The sequence below is a fragment of the Lampetra planeri genome, chromosome 59 (genome assembly GCF_965212315.1).
Source record: "Lampetra planeri chromosome 59, kcLamPlan1.2.h2, whole genome shotgun sequence".
NCBI lineage: Eukaryota > Metazoa > Chordata > Hyperoartia > Petromyzontiformes > Petromyzontidae > Lampetra > Lampetra planeri.
In genome coordinates this window covers 1436094-1459556 of record NC_136165.1, presented here as the reverse complement: position 1 = coordinate 1459556, position 23463 = coordinate 1436094, and the positions used below count along the sequence as shown (strand labels likewise).

The 23463-nt window shown below is 49.7% G+C and overlaps 1 protein-coding gene across 1 annotated transcript in view; it reads right to left on the bottom strand.

The window, feature by feature from the left end:
• Positions 1 to 23463, bottom strand: part of LOC144736153 (uncharacterized) — a 114661-nt gene that overhangs the window by 53056 nt on the left and 38142 nt on the right. Inside the window, exon 4 of the mRNA XM_078618739.1 lies at positions 5770 to 5847. Coding sequence (XP_078474865.1) covers positions 5770 to 5847 — 78 coding nt within the window. The remainder of the gene's footprint in view (positions 1 to 5769; positions 5848 to 23463) is intronic.

Sequence of the window (23463 nt, the reverse complement as noted above, 5' to 3'; positions counted from 1 at the left end):
GGTGTTGTTGCCGCTGATGTGGTTATTGCTGCAGATGTTGAAACACCTGATGTTTGTGCTACAGTTGTTGCTGAAGGTGTTGTTGCTGCTGATGTGGTTACTACTGCTGGTGTGGATGCTGCTGTAGTTTGTGGTGGTGTTGTGGACGATGGCGTTGTTGCAGCTGATGTGGTTATTGCTGCAGAAGTTGCTGCACCTGATGTTGTTTGTCCTACACTTGTAGCCGATGGTGTTGTTGCTGCCAAGGTGGTTACGACTGCAGATGTTGATGCTACTGTAGATTGTGGTGGTGTTGTGGACAATGGTGTTATTGCAGCTGATGTGGTTATTGCTTCAGATGTTGTGGCACCTGATGTTTGTCCTACAGTTGTAGCTGATGGTGTTGTTGCTGCTGATGTGGTTACTGCTGCAGATGTTGATGCTGCTGTTGTTTGTCCTGGAGTTGTGGACATTTGAGTTGGTGAAGGAGTTGATGTTTGTGGTATTGGAGTTGATACTTCTATTGTTGGTCCTGCAGTTGTAGAAATTACTGCTGATGTGGTTACTACTGCAGATGTTGATGCTGCTGTAGATTGTGGTGGTGTTGTGGTTAATGGTGTTGCTGCAGCTGATGTGGTTATTGCTGCAGATGTTGCGGCACCTGATGTGGTTTGTCCTACAGTTGTAGCTGATGGTGTTGTTGCTGCTGATGTTGTTAGGGCTGCAGATGTTGATGATGCTGTAGATTGTAGTGATGTGGGCAATGGTGTTGTTGCAGCTGATGTGGCTATTGCTGCAGATGTTGAGACACCTGATGTTTGTGCTACAGTTGTTGCTGATGGTGTTGTTGCTGCTGATGTGGTTATGGCTGCAGATGTTGATGCTGCTGTAGATTGTGGTGGTGGTGGTGTTGTGGACAATGGTGTTGTTGCCGCTGATGTGGTTATTGCTGCAGATGTTGAAACACCTGATGTTTGTGCTACAGTTGTTGCTGAAGGTGTTGTTGCTGCTGATGTGGTTACTACTGCTGGTGTGGATGCTGCTGTAGTTTGTGGTGGTGTTGTGGACGATGGCGTTGTTGCAGCTGATGTGGTTATTGCTGCAGAAGTTGCTGCACCTGATGTTGTTTGTCCTACACTTGTAGCCGATGGTGTTGTTGCTGCCAAGGTGGTTACGACTGCAGATGTTGATGCTACTGTAGATTGTGGTGGTGTTGTGGACAATGGTGTTATTGCAGCTGATGTGGTTATTGCTTCAGATGTTGTGGCACCTGATGTTGTTTGTCCTACAGTTGTAGCTGATGGTGTTGCGGCTGCTGATGTTGATGCTGATGTAGATTGTGGTGGTGTTGTAGGCAATGGTGTTGTTGCTGCTGATGTGGTAACTGCTGCAGATGTTGAGCGACCTGCAGTTGTTTGTGCGAGAGTTGTTGCCGATGGTGTTGTTGCCGCTGATGTGGTTATTGATGCAGTTGTTGATGCACCTGATGTTTGTCCTACAGTTGTAGCCGATGGTGTTGTTGCTGGTGATGTGGTTATGGCTACAGATGTTGATGATGCTGTAGATTGTGGTGATGTTGTGGGCAATGGTGTTGTTGCAGCTGATGTGGTTATTGCTGCAGATGTTGAGACACCTGATGTTTGTGCTACAGTTGTTGCCGATGGTGTTGTTGCTGCTGATGTGGTTACTACTGCTGGTGTGGATGCTGCTGTAGATTGTGGTGGTGTTGCGGACAATGGTGTTGTTGCAGCTGAAGTGGTTATTGCTGCAGAAGTTGCCGCACCTGATGTTTGTCCTACAGTTGTAGCTGATGGTGTTGTTGCTGCTGATGTGGTTACTGCTGCAGATGTTGATGCTGCTGTAGATTGTGGTGGTGTTGTGGTTAATGGTGTTGCTGCAGCTGATGTGATTATTGCTGCAGATGTTGCGGCACCTGATGTGGTTTGTCCTACAGTTGTAGCTGATGGTGTTGTTGCTGCTGATGTGGTTACTACTGCAGATGTTGAGGGACCTGCAGTTGTTTTTGCGAGAGTTGTTGCCGATGGTGTTGTTGCCGCTGATGTGGTTATTGCTGCAGATGTTGAGACACCTGATGTTTGTGCTACAGTTGTTTCTGATGGTGTTGTTGCTGCTGATGTGGTTACTACTGCTGGTGTGGATGCTGTTGTAGATTGTGGTGGTGTTGTGGACGATGGCGTTGTTGCAGCTGATGTGGTTATTGCTGCAGAAGTTGCTGCACCTGATGTTGTTTGTCCTACACTTGTAGCCGATGGTGTTGTTGCTGCCAAGGTGGTTACGACTGCAGATGTTGATGCTACTGTAGATTGTGGTGGTGTTGTGGACAATGGTGTTATTGCAGTTGATGTGGTTATTGCTTCAGATGTTGTGGCACCTGATGTTGTTTTTCCTACAGTTGTAGCTGATGGTGTTGCGGCTGCTGATGTTGATGCTGATGTAGATTGTGGTGGTGTTGTAGGCAATGGTGTTGTTGCAGCTGATGTTGTTATTGCTGCAGATGTTGAGGCACCTGAAGTTGCTTGTCCTAGAGTTATAGCTGATGGTGATGTTGCTGCTGATGTGGTAACTGCTGCAGATGTTGAGGGACCTGCAGTTGTTTGTGCGAGAGTTGTTGCCGATGGTGTTGTTGCCGCTGATGTGGTTCTTGATGCAGTTGTTGATGCACCTGATGTTTGTCCTACAGTTGTAGCCGATGGTGTTGTTGCTGGTGATGTGGTTATGGCTGCAGATGTTGATGATGCTGTAGATTGTGGTGATGTTGTGGGCAATGGTGTTGTTGCAGCTGATGTGGTTATTCCTGCCGATGTTGAGACACCTGATGTTTGTGCAACAGTTGTTGCCGATGGGGTTGTTGCTGCTGATGTGGTTACTACTGCAGATGTTGATGCTGCTGTAGATTGTGGTGGGGATGTGGGCAATGGTGTTGTTGCAGCTGATGTGGTTATTGCTGCAGATGTTGACACTGCTGAAGGTGTTTGCCCTAGAGTTGTAGCCGATGGTGTTGTTGCTGCTGATGTGGTTACTACTGCTGGTGTGGATGCAGCTGTAGATTGTGGTGGTGTTGCGGACAATGGTGTTGTTGCAGCTGAAGTGGTTATTGCTGCAGAAGTTGCCGCACCTGATGTTGTTTGTCCTACACTTGTAGCCGATGGTGTAGTTGCTGCTGATGTGGTTACGACTGCAGATGTTGATGCTACTGTAGATTGTGGTGGTGTTGTGGACAATGGTGTTGTTGCAGCTGATGTGGTTATTGCTGCAGATGTTGAGACACCTGATGTTTGTGCTACAGTTGTTGCCGATGGTGTTGTTGCTGCTGATGTGGTTACTACTGCTGGTGTGGATGCTGCTGTAGATTGTGGTGGTGTTGCGGACAATGGTGTTGTTGCAGCTGATGTGGTTAATGGTGCAGATGTTGAGGGACCTGCAGTTGTTTGTGCGGGAGTTGTAGCCGATGGTGTTGTTGCTGCCGATGTGCTTACTGCTGCAGATGTTGAGACTGCTGAAGTTGTTTGCCCTAGAGTTGTAGCTGATGGTGTTGTTGCTGCTGATGTGGTTACTACTGCTGGTGTGGATGCTGCTGTAGATTGTGGTGGTGTTGTGGGCAATGGTGTTGTTGCAGCTGATGTGGTTATTGCTGCAGATGTTGAGACACCTGATGTTTGTGCTACAGTTGTTGCTGATGGTGTTGTTGCTGCTGATGTGGTTATGGCTGCAGATGTTGAGACTGCTGAAGTTGTTTTTCCAGGAGATGTAGCTGATGGTGTTGTTGCTGTCAATGTGGTTACTACTGCAGATGTTGATGCTGCTGTAGATTGTGGTGGTGTTGTGGGCAATTGTGTTGTTGCAGCTGATGTGGTTATTGCTACAGAAGTTGCGGCACCTGATGTTGTTTGTCCTACAGTTGTAGCTGATAGTGATGTTGCTGCTGATGTTGTTACGGCTGCAGATGATGATGCTGTAGATTGTAGTGTTGGGGGCAATGGTGTTGTTGCAGCTGATGTGGTTATTGCTACAGAAGTTGCGGCACCTGATGTTGTTTGTCCTACAGTTGTAGTTGATGGTGTTTTTGCTGCTGATGTAGTTACTGCTGCAGATGTTGATGCTGCTGTTGTTGTTTGTCCTGGAGTTGTGGACACTTGAGTTGGTGAAGGAGTTGATGTTTGTGGTATTGGAGTTGATACTTCTGTTGTTGGTCCTGCAGTTGTAGACATTCCTGCTGATGTGGTTAGTACTGCTGATGTTGATGCTACTGTAGATTGTGGTGGTGTTGTGGACAATGGTGTTGTTGCAGCTGAAGTGGTTATTGCTGGAGATGTTGCGGCACCTGATGTTGTTTGTCCTACAGTTGTAGCTGATGCTGTTGTTGCTGCTGTTTTTCCTGGAGTAGTTTGGACCGCAGCTGTGCTTGTTGTCAGTGTTGGTTGTGTTGTTGATATTTGTGCTGTAGTCTTGGGTTGCGTCGTACTCAGTCCTAATATTGTGGTTGCAGTAGTCAAGAGCGTTAGGGTTGTAGGCTCAATTGTGGTTGTTGGGTTTTCTGACGTAGTTGTAGATATTTGCGCAGTTTGCACAGTACCTGTGAAATGAGTCGTATGTTTTCACATTAACTGTTGAGTACGTCACTATTTTTTCATCACTTTGCGGGTGTTCTCATGTCGTAAAAGTTCTCCCGACATGTTTAAAAGTTGTACTTTGTGTTATTCGGCACAATGTCCGATGGTCCGCTTCATGCCAAAGCGCATACGTTACAACTTGTAAACTCATCACAAAGCTAGCTGTATTTGTCAATTGACATTGTCATTTATCCAGGATAAATCAAGATTCCAATTCTGATTCTGTGTTTATGAAAACAAAATTACTTATTCCATGTTTTTTTTATTGTTGAATATTGTTAGTTATGTGAAGTTGGGTCCGTTTTTATTGAATTGTTGAATTTTGTTGTTTGTAATACATTTGTTGCTCATGTTTGCTTTTACAATTGTTGTGGTTTTGTTTAATATTGGTGTATATCATCGATAAAATAATGTATATTATAACTACTTTTCATGAAATATTTACTATAATTCCAATTTCAAACCTGTCCGCTGAAGCAGATATCACGTAACTACTTCTAATATCTCTTCATACAACCTCTAATTCTCCTACACCCTGCTAGAGAGAGTAATGTTAATCTTATCACAGTCCAACCAATGATTTCAATTCTCAGAACTGCAATTTAGCTAAATGAAGCACAACAAACGTTCAACACTCTTATTAGCCAGAGTAGTATTCATTCATTTCCCATGGTATCCTGCAACAAGGCAGTTTACAACACACAGTGCGGCTCTGCTTTTGGACTGCATCTGGACAGTTTACACAACATTCCGCAATTTAAAAACTGCCAAATATTTTCAAATAAAATAAACCGCTATCATGGCCAAGCACAAGCAATTTTCAGGTGCTGCGATGTCTACTGCTGTGTCACGTGGAGCTTCGGACTTTGACATGGACCAGCGATCTGCTTCAAGTGTCCCGCGACGATATTAAAATAGATGGACCATGTGTGCCAGTGTCGTGGTTTAAATTTGCCAAGTTACTAAGTCATTGCAGGGAGGAAAAAAAACATGCTAACATTGTCTGAAACTGGCAGAATAATGTCCACTTCCTGGTCAGTGCTGTGTTCACCTTGAGCCACACAGGGACAGCTGCCGCCCTACGGTCCCCCATAGCTAAATGGATTGTACATGCGAGGCACAGTATAAACAGTGTAACGATCATCATGATGATGCTTACCTGAAGTGGTCGTGGAGAGTAGAACAGTAGTGGTGGCTGTTGTGGATCCAGAGGTTGGTGGAGCTGCTGTTGTTGAACCTACAGATGATGTTAGTGAGGTCGTTAGGATTGATGTGGTGATGGGTACAGTTGACGTCGATGGGGCAGTTTGCACGACTGCTGAAGTTGGCGTTGTGCTCAACGGTGATGTTGCAGTTGTCAGTGCTGTAGCAGTTATTGGTGCAGTAGTTGTTGGTGCAACAGATGTCCCAATAGCAGTAGTTGTTGCAGATGTCACCAATGCCACCGGGGTGACTGTGGCTGCAGTTGCAGTCATAATTGCGCTTGTAGTTAGAGAGGCAGGGGTTGTTGCCGCAGTCAATACTCCGGCTGTTGTGAGTGCCGATGTTGTGGTTGCTGCGGAGGTTGGTGTGGCTGGGGGAGAAGTTATGAAGAGTCCTGCGGTTGTGGTTGAGCTTGGCATAGAAGTGAGGGATGGGGCCGATGTTGCCACTGGAGACGATATTAATTCAGCAGTTGATGGAAGGGGTACAGAAGAGGAGGCAGCAGTAGACGTTAATGCAGCACTTGTGGTGGTCAGACTATATTTGGTTTGTGGTACAGTTGTGGTTTGTGTAGGTGTGGTTAGTGCTGAAGTTGTTATTGGTGGGACAGTTCCTGATGGTGCTACAGTTGTTTGTGCTATAATTGATGTTGATTCAACAGTTGGAGCAAAGGTTGTGGTTGGGGCTGCAGCTGTTGATGCTGCAGTTGTGGCAGGTGCTACAGTTGATGCTGCTGTTATGATTGGAATTGCAGTTGTTGCTGATGCAGTTGTGGCTGGTCCTACAGTTGTGGTTGTGGCAACAGCTGCGGTTGGAGCAACCGTTGATGGTAATGCAGTTGTCGTTGGACCTGCTGTTGTGGTTCCTCCAGGAGTTGCTGTTGGTGCAGCTGTTGTGGTTGAAGCAACAGTTGTTGGTGCCGCAGATGTGCTTGGACCAGCTGTTGTGGTTTGGCCAGGAGTTGTAGTTGGAGGAGTCGTGGTTGGAGTAACAGTTGTTGGTGAACCAGTTGTGGTTGGAACAATAGTTGTTGGTGCCCCAGATGTGCTTGGACCAGCTGTTGTGGTTTGGCTAGGAGTTGTTGGTGGTGGAGTCGTGGTTGGAGCAACAGTTGTTGGTGAACCAGTTGCGGTTGGAACAACAGTTGTTGGTGCCGCAGATGTGCTTGGACCAGCTGTTGTGGTTTGGCCAGGAGTTGTAGTTGGTGGAGGGGTCGTGGTTGGAGTAACAGTTGTTAGTGCACCAGTTGTGGTTGGAGCAACAGTTGTTGGTGCCGCAGATGTGCTTGGGCCTGCTGTTGTGGTTTGGCTAGGAGTTGTAGTTGGTGGAGTTGTGGTTTGAGCAACAGTTGTTGGTGATGCTGTTGTAGTTAGACCAGCTGTTGTGGTTTGGCCAGGAGTTGTTGTTGGTGGAGTTGTGGTTGGAGCAACAGTTGTTGGTGAACCAGTTGTGGTTGGACCGACAGTTGTTGGTGCCCCAGTTGTGCTTGGACCAGCTGTTGTGGTTTGGCCAGGAGTTATAGTTGGTGGAGGAGTCGTGGTTGGAGAAACAGTTGTTAGTGCGCCAGTTGTGGTTGGAGCAACAGTTGTTGGTGCTGCGGATGTGCTTGGACCTGCTGTTGTGGTTTGGCCTAGAGTTGTAGTTGGTGCAGTAGTTGTGCTTGGAGCAACCGTTGGTGGTAATGCAGTTGTTGTTGAACCTGCTGTGGTTCCTCCAGGAGCTGTAGTTGGTGCAACAGTTGTGGTTGGAGCAACAGTTGTTGGTGCTGCGGATGTGCTTGGACCTGCTGTTGTGGTTTGGCCAGGGGTTGTAGTTGGTGGAGGAGTCGTGGTTGGAGTAACAGTTAATAATGCACCAGTTGTGGTTGAAGCAACAGTTGTTGGTGCCGTAGATGTGCTTGGACCTGCTGTTGTGGTTTGGCCAGGAGTTGTAGTTGGTGGAGTTGTGGTTTGAGCAACAGTTGTTGGTGATCCAGTTGTGGTTAGACCTGCTGTTGTGGTTAGGCCGGCGGTTGTAGTTGGCGCAGCAGTTGTGCTTGGAGCAACCGTTGGTGGTAATGTAGTTGTCGTTGAACCTGCTGTTGTGGTTCCTGCAGGAGTTGTAGTTGGTGCAACGATTGTGGTTGAAGGAGCAGTTGTTGGTGCCGCAGATGTGCTTGGACCTGCTGTTGTGGTTTGGCCAGGAGTTGTAGCTGGTGCAGCAGTTGTGCTTGGAGCAACCGTGGGTGGTAATGCAGTTGTTGTTGAACCTGCTGTGGTTCCTCCAGGAGCTGTAGTTTGTGCAACAGTTGTGGTTGGAGCAACAGTTGTTGGTGCTGCGGATGTGCTTGGACCAGCTGTTGTGCTTTGGCCAGGGGTTGTAGTTGGTGGAGCAGTCGTGGTTGGAGTAACAGTTGTTAGTGCACCAGTTGTGGTTGGAGTAACGGTTGTTGGTGCCGCAGATGTGCTTGGACCTGCTGTTGTGGTTTGGCCAGGAGTTGTAGTTGGTGGAGGAGTCGTGGTTTGAGCAACAGTTGTTGGTGAACCAGTTGTGGTTGGAGCAACAGTTGTTGGTGCTGCAGATGTGCTTGGACCAGCTGTTGTGGTTTGGCTAGGAGTTGTTGGCGGTGGAGTTGTGGTTAGAGCAACAGTTGTTGGTGATGCTGTTGTAGTTAGACCAGCTGTTGTGGTTTGGCCAGGAGTTGTTGTTGGTGGAGTTGTGGTTGGAGCAACAGTTGTTGGTGAACCAGTTGTGGTTGGAACAACAGTTGTTGGTGCCCCAGTTGTGCTTGGACCAGCTGTTGTGGTTTGGCCAGGAGTTGTAGTTGGTGGAGGAGTTGTGGTTGGAGAAACAGTTGTTAGTGCGCCAGTTGTGGTTGGAGCAACAGTTGTTGGTGCTGCAGATGTGCTTGGACCAGCTGTTGTGGTTTGGCTAGGAGTTGTTGGTGGTGGAGTCGTTGTTGGAGCAACAGTTGTTGGTGAACCAGTTGTGGTGGGAACAACAGTTGTTGGTGCCCCAGATGTGCTTGGACCAGCTGTTGTGGTTTGGCCAGGAGTTGTAGTTGGTGCGGCAGTTGTGCTTGGAGCAACCGTTGGTGGTAATGCAGTTGTTGTTGAACCTGCTGTGGTTCCTCCAGGAGCTGTAGTTGGTGCAACAGTTGTGGTTGGAGCAACAGTTGTTGGTGCTGCGGATGTGCTTGGACCTGCTGTTGTGGTTTGGCCAGGGTTTGTAGTTGGTGGAGGAGTCGTGGTTGGAGTAACAGTTGTTAGTGCACCAGTTGTGGTTGGAGTAACGGTTGTTGGTGCCGCAGATGTGCTTGGACCTGCTGTTGTGCTTTGGCCAAGAGTTGTAGTTGGTGGAGGAGTCGTGGTTTGAGCAACAGTTGTTGGTGAACCAGTTGTGGTTGGAGCAACAGTTGTTGGTGCTGCAGATGTGCTTTGACCAGCTGTTGTGGTTTGGCTAGGAGTTGTTGGCAGTGGAGTCGTGGTTGGAGCAACAGTTGTTGGTGAACCAGTTGTGGTTGGAACAACAGTTGTTGGTACTGCAGATGTGCTTGGACCAGCTGTTGTGGTTTGGCCAAGAGTTGTAGTTTGTGCAGCAGTTGTGCTTGGAGCAACCGTTGGTGGTAATGCAGTTGTTGAACCTGCTGTGGTTCCTCCAGGAGCTGTAGTTGGTGCAACAGTTGTGGTTGGAGCAACAGTTGTTGGTGCTGCGGATGTGCTTGGACCTGCTGTTGTAGTTTGGCCAGGGGTTGTAGTTGGTGGAGGAGTCGTGGTTGGAGTAACAGTTGTTAGTGCACCAGTTGTGGTTGGAGTAACGGTTGTTGGTGCCGCAGATGTGCTTGGACCTGCTGTCGTGGTTTGGCCAGGAGTTGTAGTTGGTGGAGTCGTGGTTTGAGCAACAGTTGTTGGTGAACCAGTTGTGGTTGGAGCAACAGTTGTTGGTGATGCTGTTGTAGTTAGACCAGCTGTTGTGGTTTGGCCAGGAGTTGTTGTTGGTGGTGTTGTGGTTAGAGCAACAGTTGTTTGTGAACCAGTTGTGGTTGGAACGACAGTTGTTGGTGCCCCAGTTGTGCTTGGACCAGCTGTTGTGGTTTGGCCAGGAGTTGTAGTTGGTGCAGTAGTTGTGCTTGGAGCAACCGTTGGTGGTAATGCAGTTGTTGTTGAACCTGCTGTGGTTCCTCCAGGAGCTGTAGTTTGTGCAACAGTTGTAGTTGGAGCAACAGTTGTTGGTGCTGTGGATGTGCTTGGACCTGCTGTTGTGGTTTGGCCAGGGGTTGTAGTTGGTGGAGGAGTCGTGGTTGGAGTAACAGTTGTTAGCGCGCCAGTTGTGGTTGGAGCCACAGTTGTTGGTGCTGCAGATGTGCTTGGACCAGCTGTTGTGGTTTGGCTAGGAGTTGTTGTTGGTGGAGTTGTGGTTGGAGCAACAGTTGTTGGTGAACCAGTTGTGGTTGGAACAACACTTGTTGGTGCCCCAGTTGTGCTTGGACCAGCTGTTGTGGTTTGACCAGGAGTTGTAGTTGGTGGAGGAGTCGTGGTTGGAGAAACAGTTGTTGGTGCGCCAGTTGTGGTTGGAGCAACAGTTGTTGGTGCTGCAGATGTGCTTGGACCAGCTGTTGTGGTTTGGCTAGGAGTTGTTGGCGGTGGAGTTGTGGTTAGAGCAACAGTTGTTGGTGATGGTGTTGTAGTTAGACCAGCTGTTGTGGTTTGGCCAGGAGTTGTTATTGGTGGTGTTGTGGTTGGAGCAACAGTTGTTGGTGAACCAGTTGTGGTTGGAACAACAGTTGTTGGTGCCCCAGATGTGCTTGAACCAGCTGTTGTGGTTATGCCAGGCGTTGTAGTTGGTGCAGCAGTTGTGCTTGGAGCAACCGTTAATGGTAATGCAGTTGTTGTTGAACCTGCTGTGGTTCCTCCAGGAGCTGTAGTTGGTGCAACAGTTGTGGTTGGAGCAACAGTTGTTGGTGCTGCGGATGTGCTTGGACCTGCTGTTGTGGTTTGGCCAGGGGTTGTAGTTGGTGGAGGAGTCGTGGTTGGAGTAACAGTTATTAATGCACCAGTTGTGGTTGAAGCAACAGTTGTTGGTGCCGTAGATGTGCTTGGACCTGCTGTTGTGGTTTGGCCAGGAGTTGTAGTTGGTGGAGTTGTGGTTTGAGCAACAGTTGTTGGTGATCCAGTTGTGGTTAGACCTGCTGTTGTGGTTAGGCCGGCGGTTGTAGTTGGCGCAGCAGTTGTGCTTGGAGCAACCGTTGGTGGTAATGTAGTTGTCGTTGAACCTGCTGTTGTGGTTCCTGCAGGAGTTGTAGTTGGTGCAACGATTGTGGTTGAAGGAGCAGTTGTTGGTGCCGCAGATGTGCTTGGACCTGCTGTTGTGGTTTGGCCAGGAGTTGGAGTTGGTGGAAGAGTCGTGATTGGAGTAACAGTTGTTGGTGAACCAGTTGTGGTTGGAACAACAGTTGTTGGTGCCCCAGATGTGCTTGGACCAGCTGTTGTGGTTTGGCCAGGAGTTGTAGCTGGTGCAGCAGTTGTGCTTGGAGCAACCGTTGGTGGTAATGCAGTTGTTGTTGAACCTGCTGTGGTTCCTCCAGGAGCTGTAGTTTGTGCAACAGTTGTGGTTGGAGCAACAGTTGTTGGTGCTGCGGATGTGCTTGGACCAGCTGTTGTGCTTTGGCCAGGGGTTGTAGTTGGTGGAGCAGTCGTGGTTGGAGTAACAGTTGTTAGTGCACCAGTTGTGGTTGGTGTAACGGTTGTTGGTGCCTCAGATGTGCTTGGACCTGCTGTTGTGGTTTGGCCAGGAGTTGTAGTTGGTGGAGGAGTCGTGGTTTGAGCAACAGTTGTTGGTGAACCAGTTGTGGTTGGAGCAACAGTTGTTGGTGCTGCAGATGTGCTTGGACCAGCTGTTGTGGTTTGGCTAGGAGTTGTTGGCGGTGGAGTTGTGGTTAGAGCAACAGTTGTTGGTGATGCTGTTGTAGTTAGACCAGCTGTTGTGGTTTGGCCAGGAGTTGTTGTTGGTGGAGTTGTGGTTGGAGCAACAGTTGTTGGTGAACCAGTTGTGGTTGGAACAACAGTTGTTTGTGCCCCAGTTGTGCTTGGACCAGCTGTTGTGGTTTGGCCAGGAGTTGTAGTTGGTGGAGGAGTTGTGGTTGGAGAAACAGTTGTTAGTGCGCCAGTTGTGGTTGGAGCAACAGTTGTTGGTGCTGCAGATGTGCTTGGACCAGCTGTTGTGGTTTGGCTAGGAGTTGTTGGTGGTGGAGTCGTTGTTGGAGCAACAGTTGTTGGTGAACCAGTTGTGGTGGGAACAACAGTTGTTGGTGCCCCAGATGTGCTTGGACCAGCTGTTGTGGTTTGGCCAGGAGTTGTAGTTGGTGCGGCAGTTGTGCTTGGAGCAACCGTTGGTGGTAATGCAGTTGTTGTTGAACCTGCTGTGGTTCCTCCAGGAGCTGTAGTTGGTGCAACAGTTGTGGTTGGAGCAACAGTTGTTGGTGCTGCGGATGTGCTTGGACCTGCTGTTGTGGTTTGGCCAGGGTTTGTAGTTGGTGGAGGAGTCGTGGTTGGAGTAACAGTTGTTAGTGCACCAGTTGTGGTTGGAGTAACGGTTGTTGGTGCCGCAGATGTGCTTGGACCTGCTGTTGTGCTTTGGCCAAGAGTTGTAGTTGGTGGAGGAGTCGTGGTTTGAGCAACAGTTGTTGGTGAACCAGTTGTGGTTGGAGCAACAGTTGTTGGTGCTGCAGATGTGCTTTGACCAGCTGTTGTGGTTTGGCTAGGAGTTGTTGGCAGTGGAGTCGTGGTTGGAGCAACAGTTGTTGGTGAACCAGTTGTGGTTGGAACAACAGTTGTTGGTACTGCAGATGTGCTTGGACCAGCTGTTGTGGTTTGGCCAAGAGTTGTAGTTTGTGCAGCAGTTGTGCTTGGAGCAACCGTTGGTGGTAATGCAGTTGTTGAACCTGCTGTGGTTCCTCCAGGAGCTGTAGTTGGTGCAACAGTTGTGGTTGGAGCAACAGTTGTTGGTGCTGCGGATGTGGTTTGGCCAGGGTTTGTAGTTGGTGGAGGAGTCGTGGTTGGAGTAACAGTTGTTAGTGCACCAGTTGTGGTTGGAGTAACGGTTGTTGGTGCTGCAGATGTGCTTGGACCTGCTGTTGTGCTTTGGCCAAGAGTTGTAGTTGGTGGAGGAGTCGTGGTTTGAGCAACAGTTGTTGGTGAACCAGTTGTGGTTGGAGCAACAGTTGTTGGTGCTGCAGATGTGCTTTGACCAGCTGTTGTGGTTTGGCTAGGAGTTGTTGGCAGTGGAGTCGTGGTTGGAGCAACAGTTGTTGGTGAACCAGTTGTGGTTGGAACAACAGTTGTTGGTACTGCAGATGTGCTTGGACCAGCTGTTGTGGTTTGGCCAAGAGTTGTAGTTTGTGCAGCAGTTGTGCTTGGAGCAACCGTTGGTGGTAATGCAGTTGTTGAACCTGCTGTGGTTCCTCCAGGAGCTGTAGTTGGTGCAACAGTTGTGGTTGGAGCAACAGTTGTTGGTGCTGCGGATGTGCTTGGACCTGCTGTTGTAGTTTGGCCAGGGGTTGTAGTTGGTGGAGGAGTCGTGGTTGGAGTAACAGTTGTTAGTGCACCAGTTGTGGTTGGAGTAACGGTTGTTGGTGCCGCAGATGTGCTTGGACCTGCTGTCGTGGTTTGGCCAGGAGTTGTAGTTGGTGGAGTCGTGGTTTGAGCAACAGTTGTTGGTGAACCAGTTGTGGTTGGAGCAACAGTTGTTGGTGATGCTGTTGTAGTTAGACCAGCTGTTGTGGTTTGGCCAGGAGTTGTTGTTGGTGGTGTTGTGGTTAGAGCAACAGTTGTTTGTGAACCAGTTGTGGTTGGAACGACAGTTGTTGGTGCCCCAGTTGTGCTTGGACCAGCTGTTGTGGTTTGGCCAGGAGTTGTAGTTGATGGAGGAGTCGTGGTTGGAGAAACAGTTGTTATTGTGCCAGTTGTGGTTGGAGCAACAGTTGTTGGTGCTGCAGATGTGCTTGGACCAGCTGTTGTGGTTTGGCTAGGAGTTGTTGGCGGTGGAGTTGTGGTTAGAGCAACAGTTGTTGGTGATGCTGTTGTAGTTAGACCAGCTGTTGTGGTTTGGCCAGGAGTTGTTTGTGGTGTTGTGGTTGGAGCAACAGTTGTTGGTGAACCAGTTGTGGTTGGAACAACAGTTGTTGGAGCCCCAGATGTGCTTGGACTAGCTGTTGTGGTTTGGCCTAGAGTTGTAGTTGGTGCAGTAGTTGTGCTTGGAGCAACCGTTGGTGGTAATGCAGTTGTTGTTGAACCTGCTGTGGTTCCTCCAGGAGCTGTAGTTTGTGCAACAGTTGTAGTTGGAGCAACAGTTGTTGGTGCTGTGGATGTGCTTGGACCTGCTGTTGTGGTTTGGCCAGGGGTTGTAGTTGGTGGAGGAGTCGTGGTTGGAGTAACAGTTGTTAGCGCGCCAGTTGTGGTTGGAGCCACAGTTGTTGGTGCTGCAGATGTGCTTGGACCAGCTGTTGTGGTTTGGCTAGGAGTTGTTGTTGGTGGAGTTGTGGTTGGAGCAACAGTTGTTGGTGAACCAGTTGTGGTTGGAACAACACTTGTTGGTGCCCCAGTTGTGCTTGGACCAGCTGTTGTGGTTTGACCAGGAGTTGTAGTTGGTGGAGGAGTCGTGGTTGGAGAAACAGTTGTTGGTGCGCCAGTTGTGGTTGGAGCAACAGTTGTTGGTGCTGCAGATGTGCTTGGACCAGCTGTTGTGGTTTGGCTAGGAGTTGTTGGCGGTGGAGTTGTGGTTAGAGCAACAGTTGTTGGTGATGGTGTTGTAGTTAGACCAGCTGTTGTGGTTTGGCCAGGAGTTGTTATTGGTGGTGTTGTGGTTGGAGCAACAGTTGTTGGTGAACCAGTTGTGGTTGGAACAACAGTTGTTGGTGCCCCAGATGTGCTTGAACCAGCTGTTGTGGTTATGCCAGGCGTTGTAGTTGGTGCAGCAGTTGTGCTTGGAGCAACCGTTAATGGTAATGCAGTTGTTGTTGAACCTGCTGTGGTTCCTCCAGGAGCTGTAGTTGGTGCAACAGTTGTGGTTGGAGCAACAGTTGTTGGTGCTGCGGATGTGCTTGGACCTGCTGTTGTGGTTTGGCCAGGGGTTGTAGTTGGTGGAGGAGTCGTGGTTGGAGTAACAGTTATTAATGCACCAGTTGTGGTTGAAGCAACAGTTGTTGGTGCCGTAGATGTGCTTGGACCTGCTGTTGTGGTTTGGCCAGGAGTTGTAGTTGGTGGAGTTGTGGTTTGAGCAACAGTTGTTGGTGATCCAGTTGTGGTTAGACCTGCTGTTGTGGTTAGGCCGGCGGTTGTAGTTGGCGCAGCAGTTGTGCTTGGAGCAACCGTTGGTGGTAATGTAGTTGTCGTTGAACCTGCTGTTGTGGTTCCTGCAGGAGTTGTAGTTGGTGCAACGATTGTGGTTGAAGGAGCAGTTGTTGGTGCCGCAGATGTGCTTGGACCTGCTGTTGTGGTTTGGCCAGGAGTTGGAGTTGGTGGAAGAGTCGTGATTGGAGTAACAGTTGTTGGTGAACCAGTTGTGGTTGGAACAACAGTTGTTGGTGCCCCAGATGTGCTTGGACCAGCTGTTGTGGTTTGGCCAGGAGTTGTAGCTGGTGCAGCAGTTGTGCTTGGAGCAACCGTTGGTGGTAATGCAGTTGTTGTTGAACCTGCTGTGGTTCCTCCAGGAGCTGTAGTTTGTGCAACAGTTGTGGTTGGAGCAACAGTTGTTGGTGCTGCGGATGTGCTTGGACCAGCTGTTGTGCTTTGGCCAGGGGTTGTAGTTGGTGGAGCAGTCGTGGTTGGAGTAACAGTTGTTAGTGCACCAGTTGTGGTTGGTGTAACGGTTGTTGGTGCCTCAGATGTGCTTGGACCTGCTGTTGTGGTTTGGCCAGGAGTTGTAGTTGGTGGAGGAGTCGTGGTTTGAGCAACAGTTGTTGGTGATCCAGTTGTGGTTGGAGCAACAGTTGTTGGTGCTGCAGATGTGCTTGGACCAGCTGTTGTGGTTTGGCTAGGAGTTGTTGGCGGTGGAGTTGTGGTTAGAGCAACAGTTGTTGGTGATGCTGTTGTAGTTAGACCAGCTGTTGTGGTTTGGCCAGGAGTTGTTGTTGGTGGAGTTGTGGTTGGAGCAACAGTTGTTGGTGAACCAGTTGTGGTTGGAACAACAGTTGTTTGTGCCCCAGTTGTGCTTGGACCAGCTGTTGTGGTTTGGCCAGGAGTTGTAGTTGGTGGAGGAGTTGTGGTTGGAGAAACAGTTGTTAGTGCGCCAGTTGTGGTTGGAGCAACAGTTGTTGGTGCTGCAGATGTGCTTGGACCAGCTGTTGTGGTTTGGCTAGGAGTTGTTGGTGGTGGAGTCGTTGTTGGAGCAACAGTTGTTGGTGAACCAGTTGTGGTGGGAACAACAGTTGTTGGTGCCCCAGATGTGCTTGGACCAGCTGTTGTGGTTTGGCCAGGAGTTGTAGTTGGTGCGGCAGTTGTGCTTGGAGCAACCGTTGGTGGTAATGCAGTTGTTGTTGAACCTGCTGTGGTTCCTCCAGGAGCTGTAGTTGGTGCAACAGTTGTGGTTGGAGCAACAGTTGTTGGTGCTGCGGATGTGCTTGGACCTGCTGTTGTGGTTTGGCCAGGGTTTGTAGTTGGTGGAGGAGTCGTGGTTGGAGTAACAGTTGTTAGTGCACCAGTTGTGGTTGGAGTAACGGTTGTTGGTGCCGCAGATGTGCTTGGACCTGCTGTTGTGCTTTGGCCAAGAGTTGTAGTTGGTGGAGGAGTCGTGGTTTGAGCAACAGTTGTTGGTGAACCAGTTGTGGTTGGAGCAACAGTTGTTGGTGCTGCAGATGTGCTTTGACCAGCTGTTGTGGTTTGGCTAGGAGTTGTTGGCAGTGGAGTCGTGGTTGGAGCAACAGTTGTTGGTGAACCAGTTGTGGTTGGAACAACAGTTGTTGGTACTGCAGATGTGCTTGGACCAGCTGTTGTGGTTTGGCCAAGAGTTGTAGTTTGTGCAGCAGTTGTGCTTGGAGCAACCGTTGGTGGTAATGCAGTTGTTGAACCTGCTGTGGTTCCTCCAGGAGCTGTAGTTGGTGCAACAGTTGTGGTTGGAGCAACAGTTGTTGGTGCTGCGGATGTGCTTGGACCTGCTGTTGTAGTTTGGCCAGGGGTTGTAGTTGGTGGAGGAGTCGTGGTTGGAGTAACAGTTGTTAGTGCACCAGTTGTGGTTGGAGTAACGGTTGTTGGTGCCGCAGATGTGCTTGGACCTGCTGTCGTGGTTTGGCCAGGAGTTGTAGTTGGTGGAGTCGTGGTTTGAGCAACAGTTGTTGGTGAACCAGTTGTGGTTGGAGCAACAGTTGTTGGTGATGCTGTTGTAGTTAGACCAGCTGTTGTGGTTTGGCCAGGAGTTGTTGTTGGTGTTGTTGTGGTTAGAGCAACAGTTGTTTGTGAACCAGTTGTGGTTGGAACGACAGTTGTTGGTGCCCCAGTTGTGCTTGGACCAGCTGTTGTGGTTTGGCCAGGAGTTGTAGTTGGTGGAGGAGTCGTGGTTGGAGAAACAGTTGTTATTGTGCCAGTTGTGGTTGGAGCAACAGTTGTTGGTGCTGCAGATGTGCTTGGACCAGCTGTTGTGGTTTGGCTAGGAGTTGTTGGCGGTGGAGTTGTGGTTAGAGCAACAGTTGTTGGTGATGCTGTTGTAGTTAGACCAGCTGTTGTGGTTTGGCCAGGAGTTGTTATTGGTGGTGTTGTGGTTGGAGCAACAGTTGTTGGTGAACCAGTTGTGGTTGGAACAACAGTTGTTGGTGCCCCAGATGTGCTTGAACCAGCTGTTGTGGTTATGCCAGGCGTTGTAGTTGGTGCAGCAGTTGTGCTTGGAGCAACCGTTAATGGTAATGCAGTTGTTGTTGAACCTGCTGTGGTTCCTCCAGGAGCTGTAGTTGGTGCAACTGTTGTGGTTGGAGCAACAGTTGTTGGTGCTGCGGATGTGCTTGGACCTGCTGTTGTGGTTTGGCCAGGGGTTGTAGTTGGTGGAGGAGTCGTGGTTGGAGTAACAGTTGTTAGTGCACCAGTTGTGGTTGGAGCAACAGTTGTTGGTGCCGCAGATGTGCTTGGACCTGCTGTTGTGGTTTGGCCAGGAGTTGTAGTTGGTGGAAGAGTCGTGGTTGGAGTAACAGTTGTTAGTGCGCCAGTTGTGGTTGGAGCAACAGTTGTTGGTGCTGCAGATGTGCTTGGACCAGCTGTTGTGGTTTGGCTAGGAGTTGTTGTTGGTGGAGTTGTGGTTGGAGCAACAGTTGTTGGTGAACCAGTTGTGGTTGGAACAACAGTTGTTGGTGCCCCAGTTGTGCTTGGACCAGCTGTTGTGGTTTGACCAGGAGTTGTAGTTGGTGGAGGAGTCGTGGTTGGAGAAACAGTTGTTAGTGCGCCAGTTGTGGTTGGAGCAACAGTTGTTGGTGCTGCAGATGTGCTTGGACCAGCTGTTGTGGTTTGGCTAGGAGTTGTTGGCGGTGGAGTTGTGGTTAGAGCAACAGTTGTTGGTGATGCTGTTGTAGTTAGACCAGCTGTTGTGGTTTGGCCAGGAGTTGTTGTTGGTGGTGTTGTGGTTGGAGCAACAGTTGTTGGTGAACCAGTTGTGGTTGGAACAACAGTTGTTGGAGCCCCAGATGTGCTTGGACTAGCTGTTGTGGTTTGGCCTAGAGTTGTAGTTGGTGCAGTAGTTGTGCTTGGAGCAACCGTTGGTGGTAATGCAGTTGTTGTTGAACCTGCTGTGGTTCCTCCAGGAGCTGTAGTTTGTGCAACAGTTGTAGTTGGAGCAACAGTTGTTGGTGCTGTGGATGTGCTTGGACCTGCTGTTGTGGTTTGGCCAGGGGTTGTAGTTGGTGGAGGAGTCGTGGTTGGAGTAACAGTTGTTAGCGCGCCAGTTGTGGTTGGAGCCACAGTTGTTGGTGCTGCAGATGTGCTTGGACCAGCTGTTGTGGTTTGGCTAGGAGTTGTTGTTGGTGGAGTTGTGGTTGGAGCAACAGTTGTTGGTGATCCAGTTGTGGTTGGAACAACAGTTGTTGGTGCCCCAGTTGTGCTTGGAGCAGCTGTTGTGGTTTGGCTAGGAGTTGTTGTTGGTGGAGTTGTGGTTGGAGCAACAGTTGTTGGTGAACCAGTTGTGGTTGGAGCAACAGTTGTTGGTGCTGCAGATGTGCTTGGACCAGCTGTTGTGGTTTGGCTAGGAGTTGTTGGCGGTGGAGTCGTGGTTGGAGCAACAGTTGTTGGTGATGCTGTTGTAGTTAGACCAGCTGTTGTGGTTTGGCCAGGAGATGTTGTTGGTGGAGTTGTGGTTGGAGCAACAGTTGTTGGCGACCCAGTTGTGGTTGGAACAACAGTTGTTGGTGCCCCAGATGTGCTTGAACCAGCTGTTGTGGTTATGCCAGGCGTTGTAGTTGGTGCAGCAGTTGTGCTTGGAGCAACCGTTAATGGTAATGCAGTTGTTGTTGAACCTGCTGTGGTTCCTCCAGGAGCTGTAGTTGGTGCAACAGTTGTGGTTGGAGCAACAGTTGTTGGTGCTGCGGATGTGCTTGGACCTGCTGTTGTGGTTTGGCCAGGGGTTGTAGTTGGTGGAGGAATCGTGGTTGGAGTAACAGTTGTTAGTGCACCAGTTGTGGTTGGAGCAACAGTTGTTGGTGCCGCAGATGTGCTTGGACCTGCTGTTGTGGTTTGGCCAGGAGTTGTAGTTGGTGGAAGAGTCGTGGTTGGAGTAACAGTTGTTAGTGCGCCAGTTGTGGTTGGAGCAACAGTTGTTGGTGCTGCAGATGTGCTTGGACCAGCTGTTGTGGTTTGGCTAGGAGTTGTTGTTGGTGGAGTTGTGGTTGGAGCAACAGTTGTTGGTGAACCAGTTGTGGTTGGAACAACAGTTGTTGGTGCCCCAGTTGTGCTTGGAACAGTTGTTGTGGTTTGACCAGGAGTTGTAGTTGGTGGAGGAGTCGTGGTTGGAGAAACAGTTGTTAGTGCGCCAGTTGTGGTTGGAGCAACAGTTGTTGGTGCTGTAGATGTGCTTGGACTAGCTGTTGTGGTTTGGCTAGGAGTTGTTGGTGCCCCAGATGTGCTTGGACCAGCTGTTGTGGTTTGGCCAGGCGTTAAAGTTGGTGCAGCAGTTGTGCTTGGAGCAACCGTTAGTGGTAATGCCGTTGTTGTTGAACCTGCTGTGGTTCTTCCAGGAGCTGTAGTTGGTGCAACAGTTGTGGTTGGAGCAACAGTTGTTGGTGCTGCGGATGTGCTTGGACCTGCTGTTGTGGTTTGGCCAGGGGTTGTAGTTGGTGGAAGAGTCGTGGTTGGAGTAACAGTTGTTAGTGCACCAGTTGTGGTTGGAACAACAGTTGTTGGTGCTGCAGATGTGCTTGGACCATCGGTTGTGGTTTGGCTAGGAGTTGTTAGCGGTGGAGTTGTGGTTAGAGCAACAGTTGTTGGTGATGCTGTTGTAGTTAGACCAGCTGTTGTGGTTTGGCCAGGAGTTGTTGTTGGTGGAGTTGTGGTTGGAGCAACAGTTGTTGCTGAACCAGTTGTGGTTGGAACAACAGTTGTTGGTGCCCCAGTTGTGCTTGGACCAGCTGTTGTGGTTTGGCCAGGAGTTGTAGTTGGTGGAGGAGTCGTGGTTGGAGAAACAGTTGTTAGTGTGCCAGTTGTGGTTGGAATAACAGTTGTTGGTGCTGCAGATGTGCTTGGACCAGCTGTTGTGGTTTGGCTAGGAGTTGTAGGTGGTGGAGTCGTGGTTGGAGCAATAGTTGTTGGTGCCCCAGATGTGCTTGGACCAGCTGTTGTGGTTTGGCCAGGAGTTGTAGTTGGTGCAGCAGTTGTGCTTGGAGCAACCGTTGGTGGTAATGCAGTTGTTGTTGCACCTGCTGTGGTTCCTCCAGGAGCTGTAGTTTGTGCAACAGTTGTGGTTGGAGCAACAGTTGTTGGTGAACCAGTTATGGTTGGAACAACAGTTGTTGGTGCCCCAGTTGTGCTTGGACCAGCTGTTGTGGTTTGACCAGGAGTTGTAGTTGGTGGAGGAGTCGTGGTTGGAGAAACAGTTGTTAGTGCGCCATTTGTGGTTGGAGCAACAGTTGTTGGTGCTGTAGATGTGCTTGGACTAGCTGTTGTGGTTTGGCTAGGAGTTGTTGGTGGTGGAGTTGTGGTTGGAGCAACAGTTGTTGGTAAACCAGTTGTGGTTGGAACAACAGTTGTTGGTGCCGCAGATGTGCTTGGACCTGCTGTCGTGGTTTGGCCAGGAGTTGTAGTTGCTGGAGTTGTGGTTTGAGCAACAGTTGTTGGTGATCCAGTTGTAGTTAGACCTGCTGTTGTGGTTAGGCCAGTGGTTGTAGTTGGGACAGCAGTTGTGCTTGGAGCAACCGTTGGTGGTAATGTAGTTGTCGTTGAACCTACTGTTGTGGTTCCTGCAGGAGTTGTAGTTGGTGCAACGATTGTGGTTGAAGGAAGAGTTGTTGGTGCCGCAGATGTGCTTGGACCAGCTGTTGTGGTTTGGCCAGGAGTTGTTGGTGGTGGAGGAGTCGTGGTTGGAGTAACAGTTGTTAGTGCACCAGTTGTGGTTGGAGCAACAGTTGTTGGTGCTGCAGATGTGCTTGTACCTGCTGTTGTGGTTTGGCCAGGGGTTATAGTTGGTGGAGGAGTCGTGGTTGGAGTAACAGTTGTTAGTGCGCCAGTTGTGGTTGGAGCAACAGTTGTTGGTGCTGCAGATGTGCTTGGACCAGCTGTTGTGGTTTGGCTAGGAGTTGTTGTTGGTGGAGTTGTGGTTAGAGCAACAGTTGTTGGTGATGCTGTTGTAGTTAGACCAGCTGTTGTGGTTTGGCCAGGAGTTGTTGTTGGTGGTGTTGTGGTTGGAGCAACAGTTGTTTGTGAACCAGTTGTGGTTGGAACAACAGTTGTTGGTGCCCCAGTTGTGCTTGGACCAGCTGTTGTGGTTTGGCCAGGAGTTGTAGTTGGTGGAGGAGTCGTGGTTGGAGAAACAGTTGTTAGTGTGCCAGTTGTGGTTGGAGCAACAGTTGTTGGTGCTGCAGATGTGCTTGGACCAGCTGTTGTGGTTTGGCTAGGAGTTGTTGGCGGTGGAGTTGTGGTTAGAGCAACAGTTGTTGGTGATGCTGTTGTAGTTAGACCAGCTGTTGTGGTTTGGCCAGCAGTTGTTGTTGGTGGTGTTGTGGTTGGAGCAACAGTTGTTGGTGAACCAGTTGTGGTTGGAACAACAGTTGTTTGAGTCCCAGATGTGCTTGGACTAGCTGTTGTGGTTTGGCCTAGAGTTGTAGTTGTTGCAGCAGTTGTGCTTGGAGCAACCGTTAATGGTAATGCAGTTGTTGTTGAACCTGCTGTGGTTCCTCCAGGAGCTGTAGTTTGTGCAACAGTTGTAGTTGGAGCAACAGTTGTTGGTGCTGCGGATGTGCTTGGACCTGCTGTTGTGGTTTGGCCAGGGGTTGTAGTTGGTGGAGGAGTCGTGGTTGGAGTAACAGTTGTTAGTGCTCCAGTTGTGGTTGGAGCCACAGTTGTTGGTGCCGCAGATGTGCTTGGACCTGCTGTTGTGGTTTGGCCAGGAGTTGTAGTTGGTGGAAGAGTCGTGGTTGGAGTAACAGTTGTTAGTGCGCCAGTTGTGGTTGGAGCAACAGTTGTTGGTGCTGCAGATGTGCTTGGACCAGCTGTTGTGGTTTGGCTAGGAGTTGTTGTTGGTTGAGTTGTGGTTGGAGCAATAGTTGTTGGTGAACCAGTTGTGCTTGGAACAACAGTTGTTGGTGCCCCAGTTGTGCTTGGACCAGCTGTTGTGGTTTGACCAGGAGTTGTAGTTGGTGGAGGAGTCGTGGTTGGAACAACAGTTGTTAGTGCGCCAGTTGTGGTTGGAACAACAGTTGTTGGTGCCCCAGTTGTGCTTGGACCAGCTGTTGTGGTTTGGCCAGGAGTTGTAGTTGGTGGAGGAATCGTGGTTGGAGAAACAGTTGTTAGTGCGCCAGTTGTGGTTGGAGCAACAGTTGTTGGTGCCGCAGATGTGCTTGGACCTGCTGTTGTGGTTTGGCCAGGGGTTGTAGTTGGTGGAGGAGTCGTGGTTTGAGCAACAGTTGTTGGTGAACCAGTTGTGGTTGGAGCAACAGTTGTTTTTGCCGCAGATGTGCTTGGACCTGCTGTTGTGGTTTGGCCAGGAGTTGTAGTTGCTGGAGTTGTGGTTTGAGCAACAGTTGTTGGTGATCCAGTTGTGGTTAGACCTGCTGTTGTGGTTAGGCCAGTGGTTGTAGTTGGGACAGCAGTTGTACTTGGAGCAACCGTTAGTGGTAATGCAGTTGTTGTTGAACCTGCTGTGGTTCCTCCAGGAGCTGTAGTTGGTACAACAGTTGTGGATGGAGCAACAGTTGTTGGTGCTGCGGATGTGCTTGGACCTGCTGTTGTGGTTTGGCCAGGGGTTGTAGTTGGTGGAAGAGTCGTGGTTGGAGTAACAGTTGTTAGTGCGCCAGTTGTGGTTGGAGCAACAGTTGTTGGTGCCGCAGATGTGCTTGGACCTGCTGTTGTGGTTTGGCCAGGGGTTGTAGTTGGTGGAGGAGTCGTGGTTTGAGCAACAGTTGTTGGTGAACCAGTTGTGGTTGGAGCAACAGTTGTTGGTGCTGCAGATGTGCTTGGACCAGCTGTTGTGGTTTGGCTAGGAGTTGTTGTTGGTG